This window comes from Corvus kubaryi, unplaced genomic scaffold, assembly GCF_017639235.1.
Source record: "Corvus kubaryi isolate FWS band 111438036 unplaced genomic scaffold, C.kubaryi_AGA036_p1.0 68, whole genome shotgun sequence".
Lineage (NCBI taxonomy): Eukaryota > Metazoa > Chordata > Aves > Passeriformes > Corvidae > Corvus > Corvus kubaryi.
The window spans coordinates 22,072,354-22,095,509 of record NW_024582056.1 but is presented as its reverse complement, the minus strand read 5'-3'; the positions used below and the strand labels follow the sequence as shown (position 1 = coordinate 22,095,509).

The window sequence follows — 23,156 nt, the reverse complement described above, 5'->3', positions numbered from 1 at the left end:
GAGGAGAGGAGGAGGAGAGGAGGAGGAGAGGAGGAGGAGAGGAGGAGGAGAGGAGGAGGAGAGGAGAGATCTGTAGGGAAAATGAAGGGCCTGAGTCAAATGTCATGAGTGGCAGTCGTGGTCATACAATCTGGACCAGACTAGATCCTACAAGTCTCCTTACACTCTCTTACACAACAACATAATTTTCTTACCACAGCACCCCACCCTCATCTCCAGAAAGCAGGGAAGCTGATCTCTGAACAACAGGTACATGAAATTGGCGTTGAAAATATTACATCTTATGAGACCAGGTTGGGACCTATTTTTTAGCAAGCTGAGTATTTAATTCCATGAGTTAAAAATGCACATGGAAATGTATTAGTGGATATTTTGAAATAACATCTTAAGAGAAATAGCCTGAGACAAATTAAAAAGCATATTGTAGAAATATTGTTCATTCAGGCTATTAGAGGAACAATTGATTATTCACTGGCCCAGAGGAGAGGCAATTTGAACAGGGTAGTGGGGGATTGTCTTCGATTTAGCTTGTAGTGTTTGTGCAAAAACATGGCTCTTTTTTAATACTCCATGACATTCTGTGTAGGTCTTTGAGAGCTGTTCCTCTGCTGTTGATAAGTAATTGCATTTTGTCTATTTCTCTTGCTGCTACTTTTCATGCCATCTGGTACAATACTACATAAAGCCAACATGTTTTCACTGCAAATACTTATTTTATGAAATGTGTGTGTAATCCGAAAGAGGGGAAGCTGAGAAGGTTCATTTGAAGGTTATAATCTAAATTAACAACAAAACCCTCTGCCACCACCTCCCATCCCCCTCAAATATCCAATTTAACTGTTTTGTCTACTGCATCTTTCTTTGAACTGGAGAGAGATGCAATGCAAAACTTTGGGCTAAAAGTTTCAGAACAGAAGAAAAAAATGTTTGTAACTTTAAAAAAGATTTTGCAGTTCTGATTCCTGGGAAGAGTTTATCTGACTTTAGTTTTGGTCTGTGAGAGAGAATCACAGAACAGTGCAGTCACTGGGTAGCACATGATGGGATTTGCAAAGGTCCAGTAGAAACAGCCCACCACTGTAAGTTATGTGAAGGGGGTATGATAGATGAAGCAGCAGTGATGGGAAGTGAACTTAATTGCGTTCCTCCCATGCCCTTTTATTTGGTTTTATGTTTTTCACTGATGGACTCAGCCATTCAGCTGGTTTGTACAGGGGGATGGCAAGTGAATAAAAAGTCTGTGAGCCAGATGGTCATCTCCTTGGTCTTCTGCTGAGGTTCTGTCCTTTCCTTTGGGTCTGCTTCATACTTAAGAACAAAGAAATGAAGTCAAAATGTGACTTTCTCAGGGAAAGCCCATTTATTTTTCTCCTGCTTTTCCTTAGCTCAGGTTAGCCCCGGAAAAGGCCTGGATAGTGTTTCCAAATAGGAAGTGAATGCAGGGTGAGTCACATGTTAGTGCACAGATAAGCACAAATTATATCTCTGCACTCACAATATTAAGTGGTTACAAGTAATTTCTTATTTTTATTGTTGTTGGTGGTTCTCTGGTAGCTAAGAGTAGATACCTAAAAATGCAGTCTGCTGATGAGCTCTGGTTATTCACAAATACCATCTTACTTCTTTTAATTCAATATGTATGTCTCTAAGACTCTAATACCAGAGTGGGATCAAGTCTCTAGATAATCTTGACTGATGTCTGTCCTGGTAGTGATTAGCTGTGCATCCCAAAGCAGAGAAAATACCCCCAGATGATATAGAAGAATCTGAATTTGAACCCTTTTCCCCACCTCAAGATCTCTATGCATCCTCTATCCCAAACCTTATGTGTAAATGATTACGTTAAAATTTGGACCCTGCTCTTGGATGATGAGCCTTTTTGTGACATATTTTTAAAATTTACTTGCGAAAGACGCATGGTGAGTATCATCACATGCCTCATGTGTCATGCCTCGTGTGTCATGCCTCATTTTATTATAAATTATTTTTGAAAGCCTAAGCTTCTTTCAAAGATCAAAACTCCTAACATCTTGATTATATTAATCAAGCATCCGTATGAAGAAAGCAAATTATGCAGGTGACTCAGAAAAGCTCTGACTCAAAACCCACACTTTTCTGATGTTTTTTACACACACTAAAGGTCAATCTAAACCAACAGTCCTTGACTTTATGGAAGAAGAGAGATTGCTAATTCTATGTGCAGGATAGGTTTCCATCTGTTTCCTTGTTAATTTGTGATATATATTTGTTATGTAATACATCCAAATATTTATAAAATAATTCAGTTGTGGTCTGCTTCATATTTGTTGGTTCACACAGATGCAGATAGATAATTCCTTTGGTTTTCCTACTGTGCATGTTTGAAACGTGTAACTTGGTTCAGCGATGCTTGTAAGCAAATCATGCAGTACTGGAGAGCATGAGAGTACTCTAAGATACATGGGTTTGAATTTTGTTTGAATAGAAAGTGGTGAAATATGATAAAGAGATGCAAATTAATCTTTTCAGGTTCTTAATCATCTGCATAAGAAATTGAGAAACATGTCAAAGAAATCAGAAGCATCCAAGAAAAAGGTATGATTCATTCACTACTAATACTTGTGCAGTGGTTTGGCCCAAAATACTCATTACTGTTTATCTTCTGTGAGATAAGAATTAGGAGAAACGCAAAGCAGGCACCAACTTTGCAAGAATATAAAGAAGTTTATTAACAGACCTAAAAGAAGGAAAAAAATCTCCCACTGACAATGTGAAAAGACAACCCTTAAGATGTTCAGTCTGTTTACCACTTCCATAATAACCTTGTTCAGTCCATTTAGAAAGAGAAGTCTCTTCTTGCTTGTGCTATGAAAACATTATCACGAGACAGCCGCCCACTTCCAAATATTGTTCAGTCCATTTAGGAAGAGGAGTCTCTGCTCACGATGTGAGTCCCTTCCCCCGACTTGCAGCTTTTCCCACAACTGCTTTCAAGGGTCCACTCCTGAAGTTTTTTGGGGTGCAATTTTAAGGTTGAGCCATTCAGAAACAAAAGTTCTCTTCACCCATCTCTGGGAGCATTTCATCTCTAAGAACAGAGGCCCTTCTCCTTCCCTGGGAGCAAAGGGTCCTCCTCATCTTCATCTCTAGGACTATCTCTGGGAACATCTCTAGGAACTGAGGTTTTCTCCTTTCCCGTGTGGAGCAAAAGTCCTCATCTGGTCCATCTCTCCCTGTCCAAACTTCTCATGAAATTACAGCTGCGTCAGCATCTGCCTATCTCAGCGCAGGTGCTTTTGCTTACGAGTTGAACACTCCACCCCCCATATCTTCATGGAATTACAACGGGATACTCTGATATATCATAGCTTCACAACAGACTTTCAGCTTTAAGCATCTCCTTTCTCTCTTCCCTCAGGTTTTCAGCTCTTCACAGCAATAAAAGGGTTAATCTCACCTCGGCCTTTCGGCTGGAATGTTTCTTATCGAAGTGGAGAGGGGGGAGAGCCGAGCCGCTCCGGCTGCCCACGGCAAGGCAGTGGGGGAGGTTCCACGGCTGGAACAGATCCATCGGCTCCAGGATGGCCGTGGCCCGGCCTGGCCTGGCCCGAGCAGGGACTGGCCGGGCCCACTGGCCCCCACACGGGGCCCGCAGCCGCCTGTGCCAGCGCCGGAAATGAGAGAGAGCTGGGGGGGGTTGTGTATTCTTAAATGTGGATCCCAGAGGCGGTCACAACTTTAAGTGGCTTAGAGAATTGTCCATATTCAAACTGGCCAGCTGATAGGTTCTGTTAGGTCATAGAGGAAGCTGTAAGCGCCCCTTTGCAAGGACATCCCTTCCGGGAGTATGCTTGCTAACCCATGACAACTTGTTCGATTGTACTTTAGTCTTATGGCTAAGCTAATTTGGTATTATATTGCTTGTTACTAAAGATGAAACAGAGAGAAGAAATTGAAATTAAGTATTCAATGAAGTATTCAGTGTCCCTCTGAACTTAGCAGATAGGAATCTTTTCTGATCCAAGTTTTCCATCACATTGCATCAAGCCATTACCTGAGATCCTAATACTTGGAACTTCAGAGCATCTGAAATTTAGGCACAGGGAGACAACCTGTCTTTAGTGTTAATTTTTTTTTTTTTTTTCTCACAGGCATTTTCCCCTGACTTGTAAATCATGGGATTTTTATGTTTTGTTTGTTTTGGTTTTTTTTAACTAGCTGATTTTGTAATGTTTCAGTGAAGAATTCCTAGGCTGTATGAGGAACCTTTAAAATGAAATTCATTGTGCTTCCCAATAGGAGTCTAATAAAAGACTTTTAATGATTCTCCAATTTTTCTATTGATTTTCCACACAACGTTTTCTTCTCTTACATTCAAGACATAAGCTACGTACCGGATACAAATAGAATCATGAAAAGTCTTTAAAGAAGAATATAACCTTAGAACAATATTTGAAAGATGTGTTTATTCAGAGAATTTGTCAGTTAATATAATGTGGTTGTGATTTTTGAGCAGATTTGACCACAGTAATCATTTGACTAACTTCTCAGTTTATGGATGTGGAGGAAAAACCCCTTAGGCTGTAGGTCTTCATTTAATCTGGCCACTATTTTCATACGGGCATGCAGACTGTCTGCAATGTAAATGAGATATACATGGACTCAACAGGAAATAAGTACTCTGTTATTTAGGCATTCTCTATTTTTTAAAAAAATATCCTACTCAATAGATTTTGATTCCTAGAATTAAAAGCATTATGGCCCTGACTCAGTAAAATAATTAACATATATACTTTTGCATTTAACGTTGTCAAGGCCAAAGGTGCAGTTTTCAAAGACGTTTTGTACATTGCCATCTCTCATCTAAGTTATTCTCAAACTGGAAATATCTCTGCATTTCCTTGAACAACTAATTCTTAAAAATTGCGGGTCTGACTAGGAATTAACTTTCCTAGCTTCAGGGTAAAGCACTACAGGCATGATCAAGACTGCTTGGATGTATCAGGGTTCAGTGGCCAAAGAGGAAAAAGAACCAAAAAGCCGTCCAAAATATTTTTTTGCCTTAGAAAAAGAGTTTCTAAACCTAAGGCCTATCTCATGTTTTTCAAAATAACCCTGTCTTCGTTAGTGTGTTAATGCTCTCTCTGGTTACCATATTTTTCTTCTTTTCCTTCTACTGTCTTGTGAAGAATGCATTTCAGGTGTAATTATACATTTTTTAGCTTTATTCAAACCTTGATCAACATTCCAATAGAAGAATCTAAAAATAAATTCACTAGCTGTGTGGGAAAAAAATAATGAAAAACATTAATTTGCCTAAATTCTATTTTACATGCTTTTTGGTCAGAAAGCATCAATATTAACATCATATATTTCAGGTGGGTTTTATTTATTAATGCAAGCTCCCAGTAAGTAAAAAAGAGCTGCTTTTTAGTGATACCTTGTTTGCAAGACAAACTGATGATTTTGGAAAGGTAAGCTCTAAAGTTAGGCTTCAGAGGAACAATGGGATAAAGCAGATGTTGTGAGGTTTCCTAATAAAAAAATTGCTTATTCTGCAGATATGAAATACTTCAAGTAAAAGTTACAAGAGACACATTGTCACCCTCTGCTTTCAGATGCCTTGGTTATTTTTTCTTAGAATTTTGAACAAACTGGAGTAATATGCCTCTTCTGAAGTAATTGTGCATATGGTATCCTGAAAATTTGTTTTCACTTGGAATATTAAACCACTGAATACATCAATCAGAGAATACTGTTCGTAATTTATGCAGTCTTGTTAGAACACATTCTCCTGGTAAGACCTGAAAAAGAAAATATCTCTGTGGCTGTTTTAGAGGCAACTGACTTAAACTCTACGGAGCTAAGCAGAGGAATGGCTTGTGAAAACAGATGATTGCTTTAGACTAAACAAATTATATTAAATACAAACATAATGTCCTTTGTTTTCCGTTGTGAGATTATACTGACCAACAACAGCATTTGTCATAAGTTATTTTGGCCTGTTGCCACAGAAATGAAAATGTTTTTCCTGTAAATTTCTCTTTGCTAACTCATGTTCTGATTAGGTAGGTCAGTCTGAATTACTACTGAGCATTAATCAGTCCAAAAAGTATAGACCAAGTTCAATGAACTCTACATATTTTCTGTGGTGCAGTATTTATCACTTTGTAGCCACTGGGTTAGTTTTGGCTGTGAAGAAGACGCTAAATTATCTGAAAAAATAAGTTATAAAGTGTTAATGTAGTAATTATAATGGCCCCCAATAGAATATGCTTTGGAATTATTATTAGAATTCTATTTGGAGACTTATTTAGTTGAAAGAGATACTTGATAGAGGAGTAGATATTAATTAGTTAGGCCACTGTGAAACGCTAACTCCTGTTTCTGAAGTAAGTGAAAACTAAATAAAATATTGACAGTCAAATTCCACTGTTCCCTGACAGGACTCCTTCAGCACCTGAAGGGTCTGTACCAACTGATTCTGGAGCTGTCAGAATGGATGTAATGAAATTAATGGTCCTCTCATAAATAGTGGAAGTGGAGTTTGGAAGCAACACTGAGGATATTTTTTGTTCCATTTTTTAATGTAGTGTTTGGTGGTGAACTTTCATTTCCAGATTGGTTTTGATAATGTGCAATCACCAGAAATTTCAAGCCCTTACTTCTTTTTTTTCGCTAATTGTATCCCAGAATGTTTTTGTATGACTCTCCTACTGGAAATTCTGCGTTTAAAGGAGACACTTTCAAAAAATCCCCTGCACATTTAGTAACCACTTGAGAAGCTCTAAGCTCTTCCACCAGCTGCCTTCATGTATAATAGATCTCTCTTGAAATTTTCATCAGAAATTCTTGTGCACTGTACTAAAACTTAAATCCCAAAGACCCTGTTGTCATTATTTTACAACAGGCTTAGGTCCACTTCAGAAAAGTCTAAGCTTTTGTGTAGGGGTTTAGGAACATCATTCTTTACCGTTGAGGAAAGTTGCGCATTTGCACTTTACTATGACATTTTCCAAGGCTGGGATTCTCCTTGTAGTAGTTCACTATGCAAAATAAAGCACATATAGGTAATGGGGTAAAATCAGTAACAAATATTCCAGTGTGTTCCCTGTCAGTATACTTTTTGTTGTGTTTTTTTCCCCAAAATAGTAGTTTTGAAGCAGGTTTAAAGCTGATTCTTTGAGTGCTCATCAGACATATGTGTTTTCCTTTCCTTGTCTCAGACAGCACAGACTGTGTTGGTGGTGGTAGTGGTTTTTGGCATCTCCTGGCTGCCTCATCACGTGATCCATCTCTGGGCTGAATTTGGAGTTTTCCCGCTGACTCAAGCCTCCTTTCTCTTCAGGGTAACTGCACACTGCCTGGCTTACAGCAATTCTTCTGTGAACCCAATCATATATGCATTTCTATCTGAAAATTTTAGGAAAGCCTACAAACAAGTCTTCAAATGCCAAATTGGTAACGAGTCACCTCTGAATGATGCTAAGGAAAATAAAAGTCGGATAGATACACCACCCTCTACTAATTGTACCCATGTGTGAATGTTGAGAAACCCTGTGTGTTGGCTCTTCCTTTCTGTGAACAAAACACCAAGAAAAAAAAGCACAATGAGCTTTATCCTGGGTTTATCTTGATAAAGCTAATTGATATTTAATATAATGAGGTTGCATTTGTAGCCAAAGTTTGTGAAACTCATATGAAATAAACCTGGGATGATCCTTTGCATCTTAGATAACTTTGTCAAATAAAGCTCTTGGACCTTTCATATATATTTGAGAAAAAAAATGTTGAGGTGATATGTCTGTATTCTTACTCACTAAGCATACAAATGTACAAGATGAAGATATTGATGTGGACAGTTAACTTTCTGACATCTTACTCCATGAAAGTGAAAAATGGATAAATTTTCTGTCCTACAGATAATAAATATTGGACTACTATCATTTCAAAGATGAAAGCTTTTGTGCTCTCTTCAGATTGTTTTGAGAATGCCTTTTTTCTTTTTAAAAGTAAACATTGGCTCTGATTTGGAGTTGGAATAAGTTGTGTATGCCTTGAGGCAATTGGAGAGGAAATGCTAATTCTACCTGTTTAGCTGGTTTTAATGTGTCTTACTGAGCAAGGATGGACTGGTTTTCCACTTCCTATGGCTGCCTTACTGTATACACAGGACTTCTGTGTACACTGTATAGGAGGTTTTTTTATGGCCTGTATGTAGTTGTATCAAAATGAGATTTGTGTCTGAGCAAGTCTTTTCTTCATGTGCTGCATGTGCACGTGTATGGATGTTTTCTTAATTTCACAGACCTAGAGATGGAGACACAGTTTTAAATGTGCAAAGTATACACGTTTTAAAATACCATGTTCTGGAAAGCAACTCTAGACAATGCTTAAGGATTCAAAGATAGCATTCCCTTAAAAGTTGTAGGTGAAGCTTGATATCATGTAGTTTTAAATTGGAAATATAAAGAAGGTTGCATTTAAATTAATGCAAAGTACATAATGTAAATGGTACAATTCTGCAAATTCCTAAATAAAATTAGTAGATTCCATAATTTTATAAATGTACTTAAAATGTCTTTAGGTGGTAAATCACTAAAGAAATAATGGAAGAAAACTTGCTCCTTTGAAAACATTCTTTTAGCTGGAGTAAGACATGATCTTACCTTTTTTTATTAATGACCCATAGGCTCATAGAGCAAATCAAATTAAAGGAACCTCTGGACATCCTCTCAAGGCAGGCATACTCTCAGAGTTGTATCACTTCCTTGTCTCAAGATCTGAAAGCTTCTAAGGATCGCCATTCAACAATCTTTTTGGAGCAACCTGTGCTAGTGCCTAATCACCCGTCACTAAAATATTTTTCCTTATCCACAGCTGGGATTTCCCTTGATGTATCTTGTGACCATTGCTTTCTGCCTTTCACTGTGTACTGAATTCTTTTTTCTAACTGACTAATATGTAATTTTAAGATGGCCATTGAATTTCCCCTCAGCCTTCTCTTCTGAAACAGTGTGCTGCTCTCAGTGTCTCCTCAGGTCCCTGGCTGGATCAGTGGCCATCCACTGCCCTTCCTCCAATGTATCCACCCCTCTCATCAACTGAGGTATTCAAAACTGAAGGGTGTGTTCCAGGTGTGGGCTCACAAGCACTGAGTGGAGTAATTGCTTTCCTTGGTCCCTTGGCTGGTTCTTGCTAATACAGCCCAATATTATCATAATTCATGGCTGCTGATTTATATTTAATTTCTGCTTTACAAGCACTCAAGTCCTTTTCTGCAGAACTGCATTGAGTCCCAGTCCAAGTTTCAGGACTTGGCTTTGGGCTTTCCTGAACTTCACGCATTTGATAGCTGTTGCTTCTGCATTTCCTGCTTACCAAGGGCCCTTTGAAAGGTACACCTGCTCTCCAGAATATCCACCACTCCCCCAGGTTTGGTATCATGTGGAAAATTGCTGAGAGTCCTGCAACCTTTTCTGGTCTTTGAAGATGCTAAGTGGTGTTGGCCAGATGCTCTTTCAGTTTCCTTTTTCTCCACAGACTTGCTTTAAAAAAAAAAAAGAATTCCGAGTGGTGGAATGTCAGCTACAGAGGGTTAGCTCACAGAAAAATATCTATGTTTATGTGTCCGTATTGTCTGCTTGGAATCAGTAAAAATATCAAAGACATGCTATTGCATGCGTGGTGTTTGTGTCCGTTCTTTCATATGAAGAGACCATTTGATGGTATTGCTAGGAACACTAAATAAATAAATAAATCTTTTAAAAACCCCTCAGTTGGAAAAGAAGGGTTTATCTATGCAGGGAATCATTTCCTGGGCTGGGACTGAGGTTTGGAAACTGCCTAGAAAGAAGTTCCTTTGAGTTTTCAGATACTCATTACCTTAACACTCAAATTATTAAAGCATTATCAGACTTCAGCTGAATTTACAACATTTTAGGGAAGTCTACAATTTTGAAAATTGTATTTTTTGTTTTAAAATATTGCTATTTTATGATTTTGAATAAAAATTGCAATGTAAACATATAATTGTATAAACAATTACAATAACAAGATGAGTTTATTTTTTCATCTGGAGAAGAATTTTTTTCCTTAGTTGTACACAGTTTTAAACCTAGGTGCTTGTTAGTAACGGAGCTACATCTGCCTGAAATTTTTAGGATGAGGGAGTAGGAGGGTGGGGACTGCAATAACAACTACTTAGAAAGGTCCCACCTTGTTCCTGGTGAGTATCAGTAAAACTTCCACCTGACTTTTCAGGGAAACTTTAAGAAGCAGCTGACACTCCAAGGCTCAGCTTCCTGCCTGAAACATGCGCCTTTGTTGCTCCCTGTCTCTAGTGTGACTTTGTCATACTCAGCTGTGACACAAAGGTTGTGACTATAAAACAGTGTTAATGTGTGCTGTGAACTGTGTCTAACCTTTGAGCAGCTGGACACTTGGTCAGGAAGGTGTCCTGCCACAGAAATGGCTGATTTGGGTAAAAATCAGGGAATGGCTGCTAAGATCCCCTACAACTGAGTATTTGCTTCCACGTTCTGAGCTTGTTGGCAGGGATTGTTGTTTCTGGTGGAAAGCAAAGGAAAAGTTTCACCTCATTGACTGGCTTAGTATGCTTTTTTACATCTTTTTCTAACCAGAAAGGTTGATTTCAGTGTATATGAAGTAAAGGCAAGAGAAAAAAAGAGATTTGTCTGGCTAGACCAGAGGAAATAATCCCACTGAATTCCATCCTGTTGTGTGACTGAATATGTTACGCTGTAAAAAACAAAATAGGCAACAGGAATGTTTACTCAGATTCCTCTCAAACTAAGACACTGCAGCAGGTTTCTAACCAGGTTTGCATTGTATACATTTTGCATTCTGCTTTGCACCACTTTTGCCTTAAAAAGATACAGAAATCTCATTAAAAGAGATAAAGAAAATATTCCACCAGGGTTCTTAGTGCCGTGTTTGCTCTGCCTGACTGTGGGTAAGGTGTTGGAGGTGTAATACAAAAGATTACAGCAGCGCTCTCCTTCCACAAATAAAGACTAAAATACAATTTCAATATATGTGTGTACTCAGATGTACACTGTGCACTGCTATACATAAACCAGATTTAGGATCCATAGCCAAAAACCCCCAATTAAATGGCACTTGGCCAGCATACTGTCCAATACGTGCTAACATGCAGAAAAATGAAAGAACTTGTGCAACTTTATGCTCGGCCATACTGCTTCACAGGTAATTGTATTTCCCAATTGTATTGAAGAAAGGAATCTTATTAGTTGCAAGTGAAGCTGACATTTAATTGCTGCTTCTGAGTCATTAAACTACACTGTTGTCAGTCACAAGTACGTACTAAACACGGTATGTAGTAATGCAATCATTCATAATTGCCTAAAGATCTTGTATCAAAACATGTAGAATTTCTTAACAATTTTCATATGTCTAAGGTTGCTAATGAAATTTTATGCTGTAATAGAAATTACAAAAATATGCCCAAACTGGCTGGAATTATATGTAAAAAACATTATGATGGCATAAGAAGCAAACTTAAATTTTGTAGTTGAGTATTCCCATCTGCAATCCTAATATTCTGTCGCAGTGACCGCTGCTGCCCACTGCCCAGGCTAGCTCCAGCGGTGTGTGACAGGAGTGGGGAGCAGCTGGAGGCACAGAACTTTAAAGCTGCTCCTCTGAAGCCTCAGCTCTACCCTGCAGAGCACCGGCTCCAAGCACTGTGGCAGTCGGCAGCCCTCGACGAAGGGAAAGATAAAAAGTAGCAGGGAGGCTTGCCACAGGAGGTAATCCAACTTTCTTGAAGGGTATCCACAGCGAACAAACAAGAGTGGCAATGCTGGTACGCCTTATAAACGGGGGGTGGAACAGGGGGAGTAACCCAACTAGGGCCCAATAGGCGGACTAGGAGGGAGGGATGCTGGAGGGAAGGAGTCACATCTGGTCCAATGGTCTTGGTGGGTGGAGGGAGAGGGGTCACATGCCCCAATGGGGCGTCGAGGTTTAGCGGATCTCCAAGAGGGGAGGTAGCCGAGGGGGCAGGGTCTCAGGGGATTGACGGGGACCATATAAGGGTAATTAGGGAGGGCTTTGGTAACAGGCGCAGAACAGTCCAGAACTTTGGGAGGAGTTTGGGCGATTGGCCAGGAAGGCACCAGAACAAAGGGAGGGGATAACCATTTTTGGGAGCACCGGGGGAGCGGCTTGGATCTGGGGCAGACCAACTGGGAGTAGAAGTGGGGAAGGTAAGGACGAACTATTAGGGTACAAAGAACATACAAAATACAATAAAAACATTGCATCACCACAATATTCTTTCAATATTTTGTGTGATGAAATTAGTTGGATCTGTGAGCATTTAAAAATTCTTTTAAAGTTTTTTAATTTTTCCAAATTTGAGCATTGAAAAAAACCATATTTTTAAAACCATTTAATCTTTAGCAAAATAGGGCATTTAAATGACATACTTTAAATTATGGTCTTTGAGCTTTGTATTGCCTTTTACTTTGTATGCATGCATCTCTTCCTTCAAACCTTGACTTTATTATTTTCATAATTGATTATATCTCCATTCTCAAAAAATGGCACTATCTCCAAGAGATAAACATTAAGCTTTATATATTTAATGTTGCAGTGAAATCAATTTTGCTTTAAATCTCATGTTGTAGGGAAGGATGGGGGTCTCTTTACAACATAATTTCGTGAATACATTATTTTAGAGATTGTTATCTTCATGGTTGCTTCACAGTGTGGTGTGACACATTGAACCTAATGCTATTTGTGGTATTTTGAGAAAAGAGGACAGCAGAGGAAAGAACAGCTTGTAGCATACAGAGCTTGTGTTAGTGTTCTGTATTCATTTCATGGGCAAATGTCAAGGACCAAAAAATTAAAAATCTGTGTTTGTTTCAATGTGTAATGCATGTAAAGTAGCGTGCAGTTGTTGTGAGATATATTGTACTTTGCATGAATTTTCAAGGAATAGTTCCAATAGGTCGGTACCATCTCTTCTTGGCTCTGTTATATGAGATGCGAATTGCTTTTCTTACAAAATGTTTGCATTATACTTAAAAACAAGCAGCATCTTTGGGAAAACTTCCAGAGAAAATAGTGTAAACATAAAACTGAATAGAGTTTGATGGCTAGATGTCACCAGGTGTTAAAAATTTAACTGATATAAAAAATACTCTGATTTGCAAGTACTTAAGTGCAGGAGGCATGGTCCTTCATTCAGGCTGGTAAGAAGTCTGTTGAAATTTATGGAATTCATTGATATTCCTTATTCAATTGTAGTTTAAATCTCTGTAACTTATGTATAGTTTAAGAGACAGATAAATAGAGCCAGATCCTTTGACTATGAGAAAAAACTGAGTTCTTCAATGATGTGAAGTCCAAACCTATTTTGCAAAAGCCTGTATGTGGCTCCACTTTTGGAAGAAGGCAGTCAGCTTGGTGCATCTTTGTGTGTATATTTGCTTTAACATTGTTCAAGGGCTATTTCAATACAGTAAAAATAGCTAGTTGAGCACAAAACCAAAATACAATCAGTTTTACACCTAATGAAAACCTTTTAAACCAAAAGTAAATGCTACAGCATGGATTTAAAATTATGTGCACTTTATCAATTTTACTGTGCAGTACTCAAGAATCCTTTGTGTATGACATTTGTAGAAATGTTGGTGCACCTTGGCCAGATACATTTACTGGATGAAGGCTGAGGTCTCATTTAATAGAAGTGTTTCCTTAAGGGCACCATTCTCCTCTCGGAAAACTTTATACAATTTCCATTGCATGGTCATTCCATTCCTCCTTAAACATTTAACCACATCTAAAATTTGCTGAGAAAAATAAAACCTCTCCTCTAGTAATATATCATCTGAGCTACATAGATGTTTCTGGCAATACTTGTTAAGAATTTATCAATTTGTTGAAGTTTAATATTAAGATTTTGGAAGAAAGCACAAAATTACTGCTAATGTCTTGCAGTTGTGACATTAACAGTAGAGGTGATGGCGTGACAGTTCCTTTACATTGAATTTCACAATTTTGCACAAGTGAACTGGTAGTTTTAATATAGTAAAATGAAAAGTCGTACATTTAGGAAGGAAGAACATGAGTTAAAAATTTATTTTTGTACTGGAAAATGATGAGTCTGAAATTGCCAATGAGCTAAACATGACCTTCAACTCTGTAACTGAAATGACCTGCATAGCCCTGGAGTCCTGAATTCAGAGGATGTTGGTAGTGAAGTTGAGCCACAGGAAGCACTGCTGCACGGGGGGGCTTTCACAAAAACATTTCCTAGAGCTTCTTAAAAAATGCCAAATACTCCAGCTGAAATCTGTTAGCAGTTCAGCAAACTCCTCTCCTAACTAGACAACGGAGAGAAAATATAAGGAAAGGCTCATTGATCAAGGCAAGGACAGAGAGAGATGACTCACCAGTTACTGTCATGGGCAAAATAGATTCAGCTTGGGGAAATTAGTTTAATTCATTACCAATCAAATCAGAATCGGATAGTGTTAAATAACCCCAAATTTCAAAAATGCCCTCTCCCCACCCTTCCCTTCTTCCTGGGCTTAACTTAACTCCTAATTTCTTTATCTCTGCACCCTGACCAGGACAGGGGCACAGGGAATGGGGGCTGCAGTCAGTTCATCACACATTGTCTCTGCCACTCCTTCCTCCTCAGGAGGAAAACTCCTCACACTCTTCCCTTATTCCAGTGTGGAGTCCCTCCCACCGGTGGCAGTCCTCCATGAACCTCTCCTATATGAGTCCTTCCCATGGGCTGCAGTTCTTCACAAACTGCTCCAGTGTGGGTCGTTCCCATGGGGTATAGTCCCTCAGGAACAGACAGATCCACAGGTGGTCCCCCATGGGATCACAGGTCCTGCCAGCAAACCTGCTTCATTGTGGGCTCCTCTGTCAATAGGGCCACAGGTCCTGCCAGGACCCTGCTCCAGCATGGGCTTCCCATGGGTTCAGAGTCTCCTTCAGGCATCCACCTGCTCCAGCATGGGATCCTCCAGGGCTGCAGGCGGATCTCTGCTCCACCATGGACCTTCATGGGCTTCAGGGGCACAGCTGCCTCATGGTCTGCACCACGGGCTGCAGGGGAATATCTGCTCCTGCACCCAGAGCACCTCCTGCCCCTCCTTCTTCACTGACCTTCAGGGCTGTTTCTCTCACATATCCTCACTTCTTCCTTGCACTGCAGTTGCCATACCCCATCCCACCCCCCTTAGCTATGTTATCCCAGAGGCACTACCACTGTCGCTGGTGCACTCGGCCTTGGCCAACAGCGAGACCGCTATGGAGCTGGCTGGCACTGGCTCTGTCACACAGCTTCTGGCACCTTCTCGCTGCAGCCACCCCTGCAGCCCCCCTGCTACCAAAACCAAGTGACATAAACTCGGTGCAGAGGGCTATTGTTAAGAAGTGCCCCAATAACATCACATTGCTCTGTATACAGACAGAGAAATACCTGATGCTCTGTGTCTCTGAAACTAGCGGGTGAGTTCACAAGGTCACATACAGTGAAATTAAGCTGTAATTGTTAAATCTTAATTAAGAGGAAGCCTTTACATTAAGCCATGGATACAAATAACCTGCGAATGCTTAATGAGCAAGTGTAATATGTTCATCTTGCTTTAAATCACATCTGGGTATTTCTTGAAAGGTTTTATGTATTTAAATCTCAAAATATGGACTAGATGATAGCACTGCTGTAAGGAAAAAAATGCATCTTATGTAACAGAGTATCTAGACCTGACGATCGCAGTGGCCCCTTCTGGCCTCAGTCTGTTTGCATTCTTATTTCTGTAATTAACAGTATGAGAGCTACGCAGATAGGAAGAAAAAAACACGACAAAACTCAGCTATTATTCAGTCAATTCGTGATCATCTAAAGATGTATAAAGAATGACTCCCCAGGTGGGCTACACCTTGGAAAGGTCTTATGATGATTAAGAAATCTGATTGAAAACTCGCATATGCGTTGCCATTGGTAGAGGAAGAAGGCAAATGATGCTGTATGTTCTTCTCATCTTGCTTAATTACTTTTTGCCATAATTACTCTAAATGTAATCACTCTCCATTACTCCTGCATAGCAATTTATTTTTTTCCATGGCAACTATGAGCTGATGTTTGCTGGCCCATTACAAACACCTGCATTTCCCTCCATAAATTGTTGTCTACGTTTTTACGAATCTCTTGCAAAACTATTGGAAATCTTTACAAGCTAGAGCCTCTGACAGTAAAGTTTTCAATTCCACCTTGCTTAAATGAAACATTATATGTTTATTGAACAAACATAATCTGCCATGATGTTTCTGATAGAGCAGTCAACATTTTGGGCAGATTTGGACATGTTGTGTGACAGATAAACCTGACTAATTATGGGTGTCCTATGTGAGTTTTAGAAATAATAGTTACAAAATTGCTCCTGTCATGAATTCTGCTCACTTGCAATAGTTGCACAACGCTCTGATCGTGGTATCCTGTCCCTTTGGAGGGGTGGCCCCCTAACCTGCTGTCAGCGGGCAGCCTTTGCTGAGGATGCTACATGGTCAGGCCAGCACCTCATCCCATTTATAGCTGTTTCCCAGCTTGCCTACCTGCCATGCTTTGGCTTGTTGTAGGTGGGAAGGCTGATGTGAATGTGGGCTTAGCTGTTCCTGAGACTTCTGCTTTCTCCTTACTAAAATATATACAGAGCAGGGTTTGTTCTGTGTTGTATTTTGTTTTGTTTTCTCCTACCCTCAGTGCTACAAGAGAGGAGCAGAGAGACTTGTTTGTCCTTCATAAGTAAGCATAACTGGATCTTGAGAAGCAAGAAAACCTCTTCTGTACTTCCAACCCTGAAATCTGTGACAGTGCAATATCAGAGTGGCCACAGGGAACATCCTTTCTTCCTTCTCCTTACCTTCTGTCATTTGCCACTTGAAGTGAAATTCATCTTGTTCTAGTTATACAAATAAGTTACTCCCACAGTTCCATATCTGTAAAGACAAAATGAATTGCTATAGATTTAAGGATATCCTGGTAGTCTGGCCTGATGCACTAATTGAAAATTAGCATCTAATTATTAGCCTCAGAGAAGGAGAAAGAAGGGTAGGGGGAGAGGGAGTAAATGTTGAAGACAGTTGTGTGTGTGAATGGAATTACTTATGGTCCCACCTTTCAATCTCTGCCTAGGTAATACTTAGTGGTTTGTAGGCAGTTTGCTGCTATAAGGAATGCAGAATCCTCTGGACTTGAGTAATTTAATTTTTTTTCATGTATTTATCTCTGCATGTCTGTAATAAACCTTGCAGGATCATATTTCTCTTAGGTTGCCACTTGTTGCTCTACAGTGTTATCCTGAGATGTGTTTTCGGATTTCCTTGCATTTATATATTTATATGAAGTTTTAAATATTCTTTTAAACTCCTGTGATGATATTAAAACAAAAGGGTTTGTTTTACCTCCAGTTCTGCAGACACCTGGCCAGAAGGCACAATTCATGTATAAATCACTACTAAATATCTGGGGAAATAACTTAGTGGCACTTGAAATTATTATTGGGGCAAAATGAGACACAGCAAGGATGTTCAAATATGAACCTAATTTTCACTGCAGTATTACACCTTATAATAATGTGTGACACCTGATTGGAAAGAATACTTATACTATGATTCCATGCTGGAAAAATTCTTTGTGTAAAAGTAATGCAGAACTGCACCACGAATATGGCTTAAAATATTGTTCATAAAAATGCTCATGATCATTTTGCTATGGATGAAATAATAGGTGGATATTCAGGATATTTTTAATCACAGGCAACTCATTAAAATGGGCGAGGGTTGGTGTTTTGCTAATTTTGCCACATCCAAATGTAATGTCAATTGAACTAGAATTTTGTATTTAATTTTTTTTTCAGTAGATTTAATTAATTTATAAGGGCAAGTTTTTCTTCCTCTTTATATAAGACAGCACTATTATCAATTGTTTAGTTGAGTACAAATGGAAATAAACGGTCTTTCCTACTTCTACTCTGTATCTTACAGTATCTCCCTCTCCTAAATATACTATTTAGACACTTTTCCTACTTTTCACTGGTGAATACTGATTTTCTTGTAATTAGAAATCACTTCCATCTGTGTAAAAGACCTTGGTAATGGAATGGCTGCTTCATGGCTGATAAAAAAAGGAAATTATTCTAGGAGGAACTATGTTGTGCACATTATTTTGTTTGTAAAATTTGACTTAGACCTTGTAATTGGAATCCTTTTCTTATGTATGAATGTTATTTGCTGTATTTCATTCTGTCTAACTAAAATGATGCAAACAGATCATATTACTTGCTTGATGTCTCAAATTTCTAAAAAAATTGTGTGTCCTAGTCAAATTAAAGCTCATGGCACTGAATGCCTGTCCATGTCCTGTGTTTCTTTTCTATAAAAACCCCTCACTGTTATTGAAAAATTTACTGCTTTTAAATTACTTTTATCCTTCTAACAATTACTGCTTGAGAGAGAAAGAAGAGGGAGAATATTTGTAAGACTGTATTTCTAAAGCCAAGAACTGTGTTACACACTATTTTAAGAGGCAAAAGGGTAAATTAGCAAAATGCAACTATGGGTGAAACTGATGTGTTACTGCTCCATATTTATGTAGACAACTAAGTTGAGGACATCCCTTGTACATCCATTAGAAGGATGTACTGAAGCATCCTTTACTGAAGGAAGTCAAAAGATAAAACCAGGAATATGTAACAGTAAAAGATCTCGAACGAAATAAGTGGGATACTGGGAATGCCAGCTGTCACTGGGCATTTTGAAAGTTCTCCAGCATGAAATTTTTGGGATGGATCACTACATGATTTAGCAGGTCAGTAAGTTTTCCCACCAGCCATAGTTCTGTTATGACCTGTAATTTATTTTGCCTTTTTTTAAAAATCTGATTTAACTTCCCAGGAAGTTAGGGAGTCTTTCTAATTATTTTGGTGGAAATCACATCTGACTTTCTCCCACTACCAAATAGTGTTCAAATTGCTGTTTCTTCAGTCTTCCACCATGCTGCAGAACGGTGTTTTTGTGAAGACAGAAAATGAAGTATTCTCTAAGGAAGAAGAAAACCTCCTGATTAGCCTTTAAGGTCATGAAATCTGACCTTTATGTCAGGAAAGCTGCAATGTCTGTCAGGGTGAGACTTGACCTCATTTGCTATTTCTTGAACAATACAAAACCAAGGGCTTAAGTTCATCCCTGAAAACTCTCTGGAAACTCCCACTGCTGCAAAAAGCAAAATGAAAAGTAACGTCTCATTTTTAAAATGTGTAACAATTCAGAAATATCTAGATAATGCATAAACACTCCATCTCATTGTTCAATATACACTGCATATAGAATAGTTATTTCTAAAAAACAGATCAAATGATTCCTCAAAAAAACCCACCCTTGGATGTTAGCATAAACAATTAAGTTAAGAAATTATTAAAAAGCCTCTTAGAGTGGCAGCCAACAATATCCATCAGAGTTTTTGGTCTAGTTGCAGAAAGGAAGACATATGCCTTCATCTCCCTGTTTTCTGTATTTTATCTTAGTATTGCTTCAGCTTTTACTTTGTATTTTCTGCTTACTTTGCTTTCCCTGTATGAATCATAATTTATTTAAAAAAATCAAAATGACAGTTGTACAGAACTAGTCATTTACAGGCCTGATATAATTATTTTGTATTAGAAGTATACTTTTACATATAGCATTAATAGCAATAGTCACAATTTCTTGCACCTGCCCCTGAATTCTGTTGAAGTGTTTGTGAGCTGTGTAAGCAAGAGAAACTATCAGTTTACCCAAATTTAAGTGACCAGCCTACGTCAAATAAAGTTTCCACAGAGACATCAAACAGATGTTGCCAGAACATCTCATTGTGCGAGCGTTATCATCTCATTAGGAGCCCTGAGATATTCTGTTCCATTAAACCGGGAGCAGGCAGGCTGGACTAGGTGTCTGAAACATTATGTAGCTCTGTGTGTCTGTTTACTGTGCTTGGTCATGCCTAATCCTCACTGCTTCTAATGAGGTTTTTCATGAAGTTAATTGGATTGCGAGGTTTTGCCTCTAAGAGCTGTGTGACTGCAGTTGCAAGTCTGCTCTGGTTAAATCACTAAAAGCAGGTTCCTGCTGCATTCTGAAAGCTTATTTTGGTATAGCTTTCTTCAGAGGTTTTTCTTTAGTTATTGTTTTCTATTTTAACTGCTTATTGTTTGTCCAAATCTGCTTTTATTGATGTTAAAGAGAGTATTCTTTCTAGTGGTGGGTGCTCCATCCCTGGAAACAATCAAGGTTGGACTGGGCGGGTCTTTACTGCAACCTGATCGAGTTGAAGATGCTCGTTGCAGGGATGTCCAATGAGATGACCTCTAAAGCTCCCTTCCAACTCAAATTATTCTGGATTGCTTTCAGTGGGATTAATAACAGCAAGAAAATGGTGGTGTAAGTAGTGCAATGGACCAGTAGCGGTGGACCAGGACCTGCATGCCCTTGGATATGATGTGTCCCCTGATATCATCCAACACTTGTAACAGAGAGATGGGGCTGCTGTCCTCTAAGAGACTCATGAGGAGTGTCTCGCCTTCTTTCCAAGCTCCTGGAGACAGAGCTCTGACAATACAGACTGTCATTGAGGTCCTGCACAATCTCATGTGCCTAGTGCTGGAATGGTGTCTTCTGATGCAGCAGCTTTGGGGGACTTTTCTGAGTGACTGATGCAGGCCAGCTCCTCATCACTCCCATTATTTTTGACATACCTTGAAAATTTTTGCCTAGATTTTTTTCTTCTGTACAAATATAGCTCACAGCACATCCTAAACAGTGTGCCTAATACATTTTGTTAATTTTTTTGGAGTGATGCTCCTGAAATCCAAAAGAAGGTTTACACAGTCCTCAATGCTGTCCTTTCAGAGGTAAACAACATGTTCTCCCATACACTTCTTAAATCAGGGCCATCAAATCCAAGAATGCTGGGTAAGAAATAATGAAAAGGATTAGCAGTACAACTGTTATATCATACATCAGCAAGTCATTTGGTATTTTCAACAAATGCAAAATTATTTATTGGCTTGCTAGGCTAGCTGCTAACACTTATGAGCTTAGCAACTAAGTTACAGAGTCAGATGAATAAAAACATGTTTTGGAGGAAAATATTTTGGGGACTTGTAAAGAGAAACAAAAAATGAGATCAGGATTGATTAGGTTAGGTTACAGAGGAGAATGCTTGAAGAATACAGTATCTCTGTGGTGAAAATATCAGCTCAGCATGGAAAATATATCCATGGCTTTCTAACAATTCTGTGGGCCAAAAATTTATTTTCTGATAGTTTCTGTGAAACCCTCAACAGTTAAATTAAATAGACCCATTCCTACTTAAATCTAGTTGGCTCATATCTTTTGCTTTCCCAAATATTGTATGTTTAATCTTAATTCACTCTTCCTTTCCTCTGTCAAATGTAGATGTAAAAAAGCTCTTTGACCCAAATTGTAGTGTCTCTAAAATCAGAGAAGACAATTAAAATGAAAGCCTGGTAATCATGGAAAATAAATCTTAGAGCAGTACCAAAAAATACTGGGGTCAGGTGTATCTCAAAATGTCATTTTTTGTACTTTTTCCTTTCAATAAGACCTTTGCTGAAGCTATTGCCTGGGTCACCTGCAAAGGCACCTTATTCCTGCCATGGAGGAAAGTGTTGCTCCTCCAAGGTCCTTAGGTTAGCAGTAACAGCACAGCGGTGTGGGATACCCCAGGGAAACCTGATTGTGTCACCTGCCAGGCACAGACCACTCCGGTGTGCCTGGGGTGGGCAGCTGCAGCAGCTTTGGCTGTCAGCCGTGGCCAGGCAGGGCTGTAGGGACGGGGCCAAGCTGAGCCTGACTGATCCTGGCTCAGGGTCCATGGCCAGGCAGGGTCAGGCTGTGGGGAACTGAAGACTGGCCCTGGTGCAGCATCCCTGGAGCAGGGGCTGACAGCCCTGGGGGTTGAAATGGGGGCCTGGGCCACGGGCAGGTGAGGGGGGCCCCTGGGGTTGGGCAAGGAGGGGCAGGGCTGTGGATGCTTTTGGGACCCTGGGATAAATAATCAGCATTTTCGTTTGCAAACTCATCAGCACTTTAACCAGAAGATGGAGCCTGAAATTAACTTGTGCTAATGATACAGAGCTGACTGGAAAACTTCGGAGGAATGCCATATAAACCCTGTGTAGTGGTGACAGAGCAGGTAGGTCCAGTGTATTCAGACCGATATTAATATACATTTATTCCATGTAAAATCTCCAAATATTCATTGTTTAGTAGGAGCTGAGAAATAATTTTTAGGGATTTGAATACATAAGACAAAAATATTTCACAGTTGTAGCATATAATAGACAAAATATGCTATATTGTACAAGGTAGTATTTTCCATATAGTACATAAATATAGGGATAGTGTAAAATTTTGCCTGTTTTTGCACGATATACCAGACTGTATAATTATCCACTGTATAATTATCAGCCTAAGGGCATGGTTCTGAAGAAAGTATTTGCCTAATCGTCTTTCTAAGGTTTTTGGTTTTTTTCTTAGCAGGAGCATAGGAAGCAATAAAAGTTAAGTAAGGTTAATATGAGAGAGTTATGGATCATTCATGTTTTATAAATATGGGTGGAAAATAATAAGATTATTAATAGAGCTAGAGCTCTAAAGAGACAACAGATTGCTAAGAATCTACTTTTTCTACTCTCGTGCAGATAACAATAAGAATTTGGGTTTTGTATTTATCTGCAATGACGACCTACACATCATGTGAAAACACATATACAAATGTGCTTTTATAACAACAGTGATTTGAATTTCTATTGTTCTACATTTTATCTTGGGAATTTTGGTTGCAATTGGAACGAGCTATTTGGAATGTTCCATGTTTCTGTAAGCAAAATAACATATAAATGAGGCCAGCTGATGAGATAGCTGTGGGTTCCAATGACCAAATCTGTTGCTAGGCTCATAGTTCCAAAACCAGAAAGTCCACAGCCTCATAGAACAAAGCACTGGTAATGATATAAACTCATTTTTGGCTCTGTTTTATAAAAAGCTGACAGTTAACTTGTTGCCAGAAAGCTTTGTGCTGGATAACATTCTGCAAACTATGTAAA

General features: G+C 39.0%; 1 protein-coding gene across 1 annotated transcript in view; it reads left to right on the top strand.

The window, feature by feature from the left end:
• The window catches only part of GALR1 (galanin receptor 1), a 14,487-nt gene extending 4,829 nt beyond the window's left edge, over window positions 1-9,658 (top strand). The window contains exons 2-3 of the mRNA XM_042048866.1: window positions 2,509-2,574; window positions 7,206-9,658. Coding sequence (XP_041904800.1) covers window positions 2,509-2,574; window positions 7,206-7,523 — 384 coding nt within the window. The 3' untranslated portion in view covers window positions 7,524-9,658. The remainder of the gene's footprint in view (window positions 1-2,508; window positions 2,575-7,205) is intronic.
• The last annotated feature ends 13,498 nt before the right edge of the window (window positions 9,659-23,156 follow it).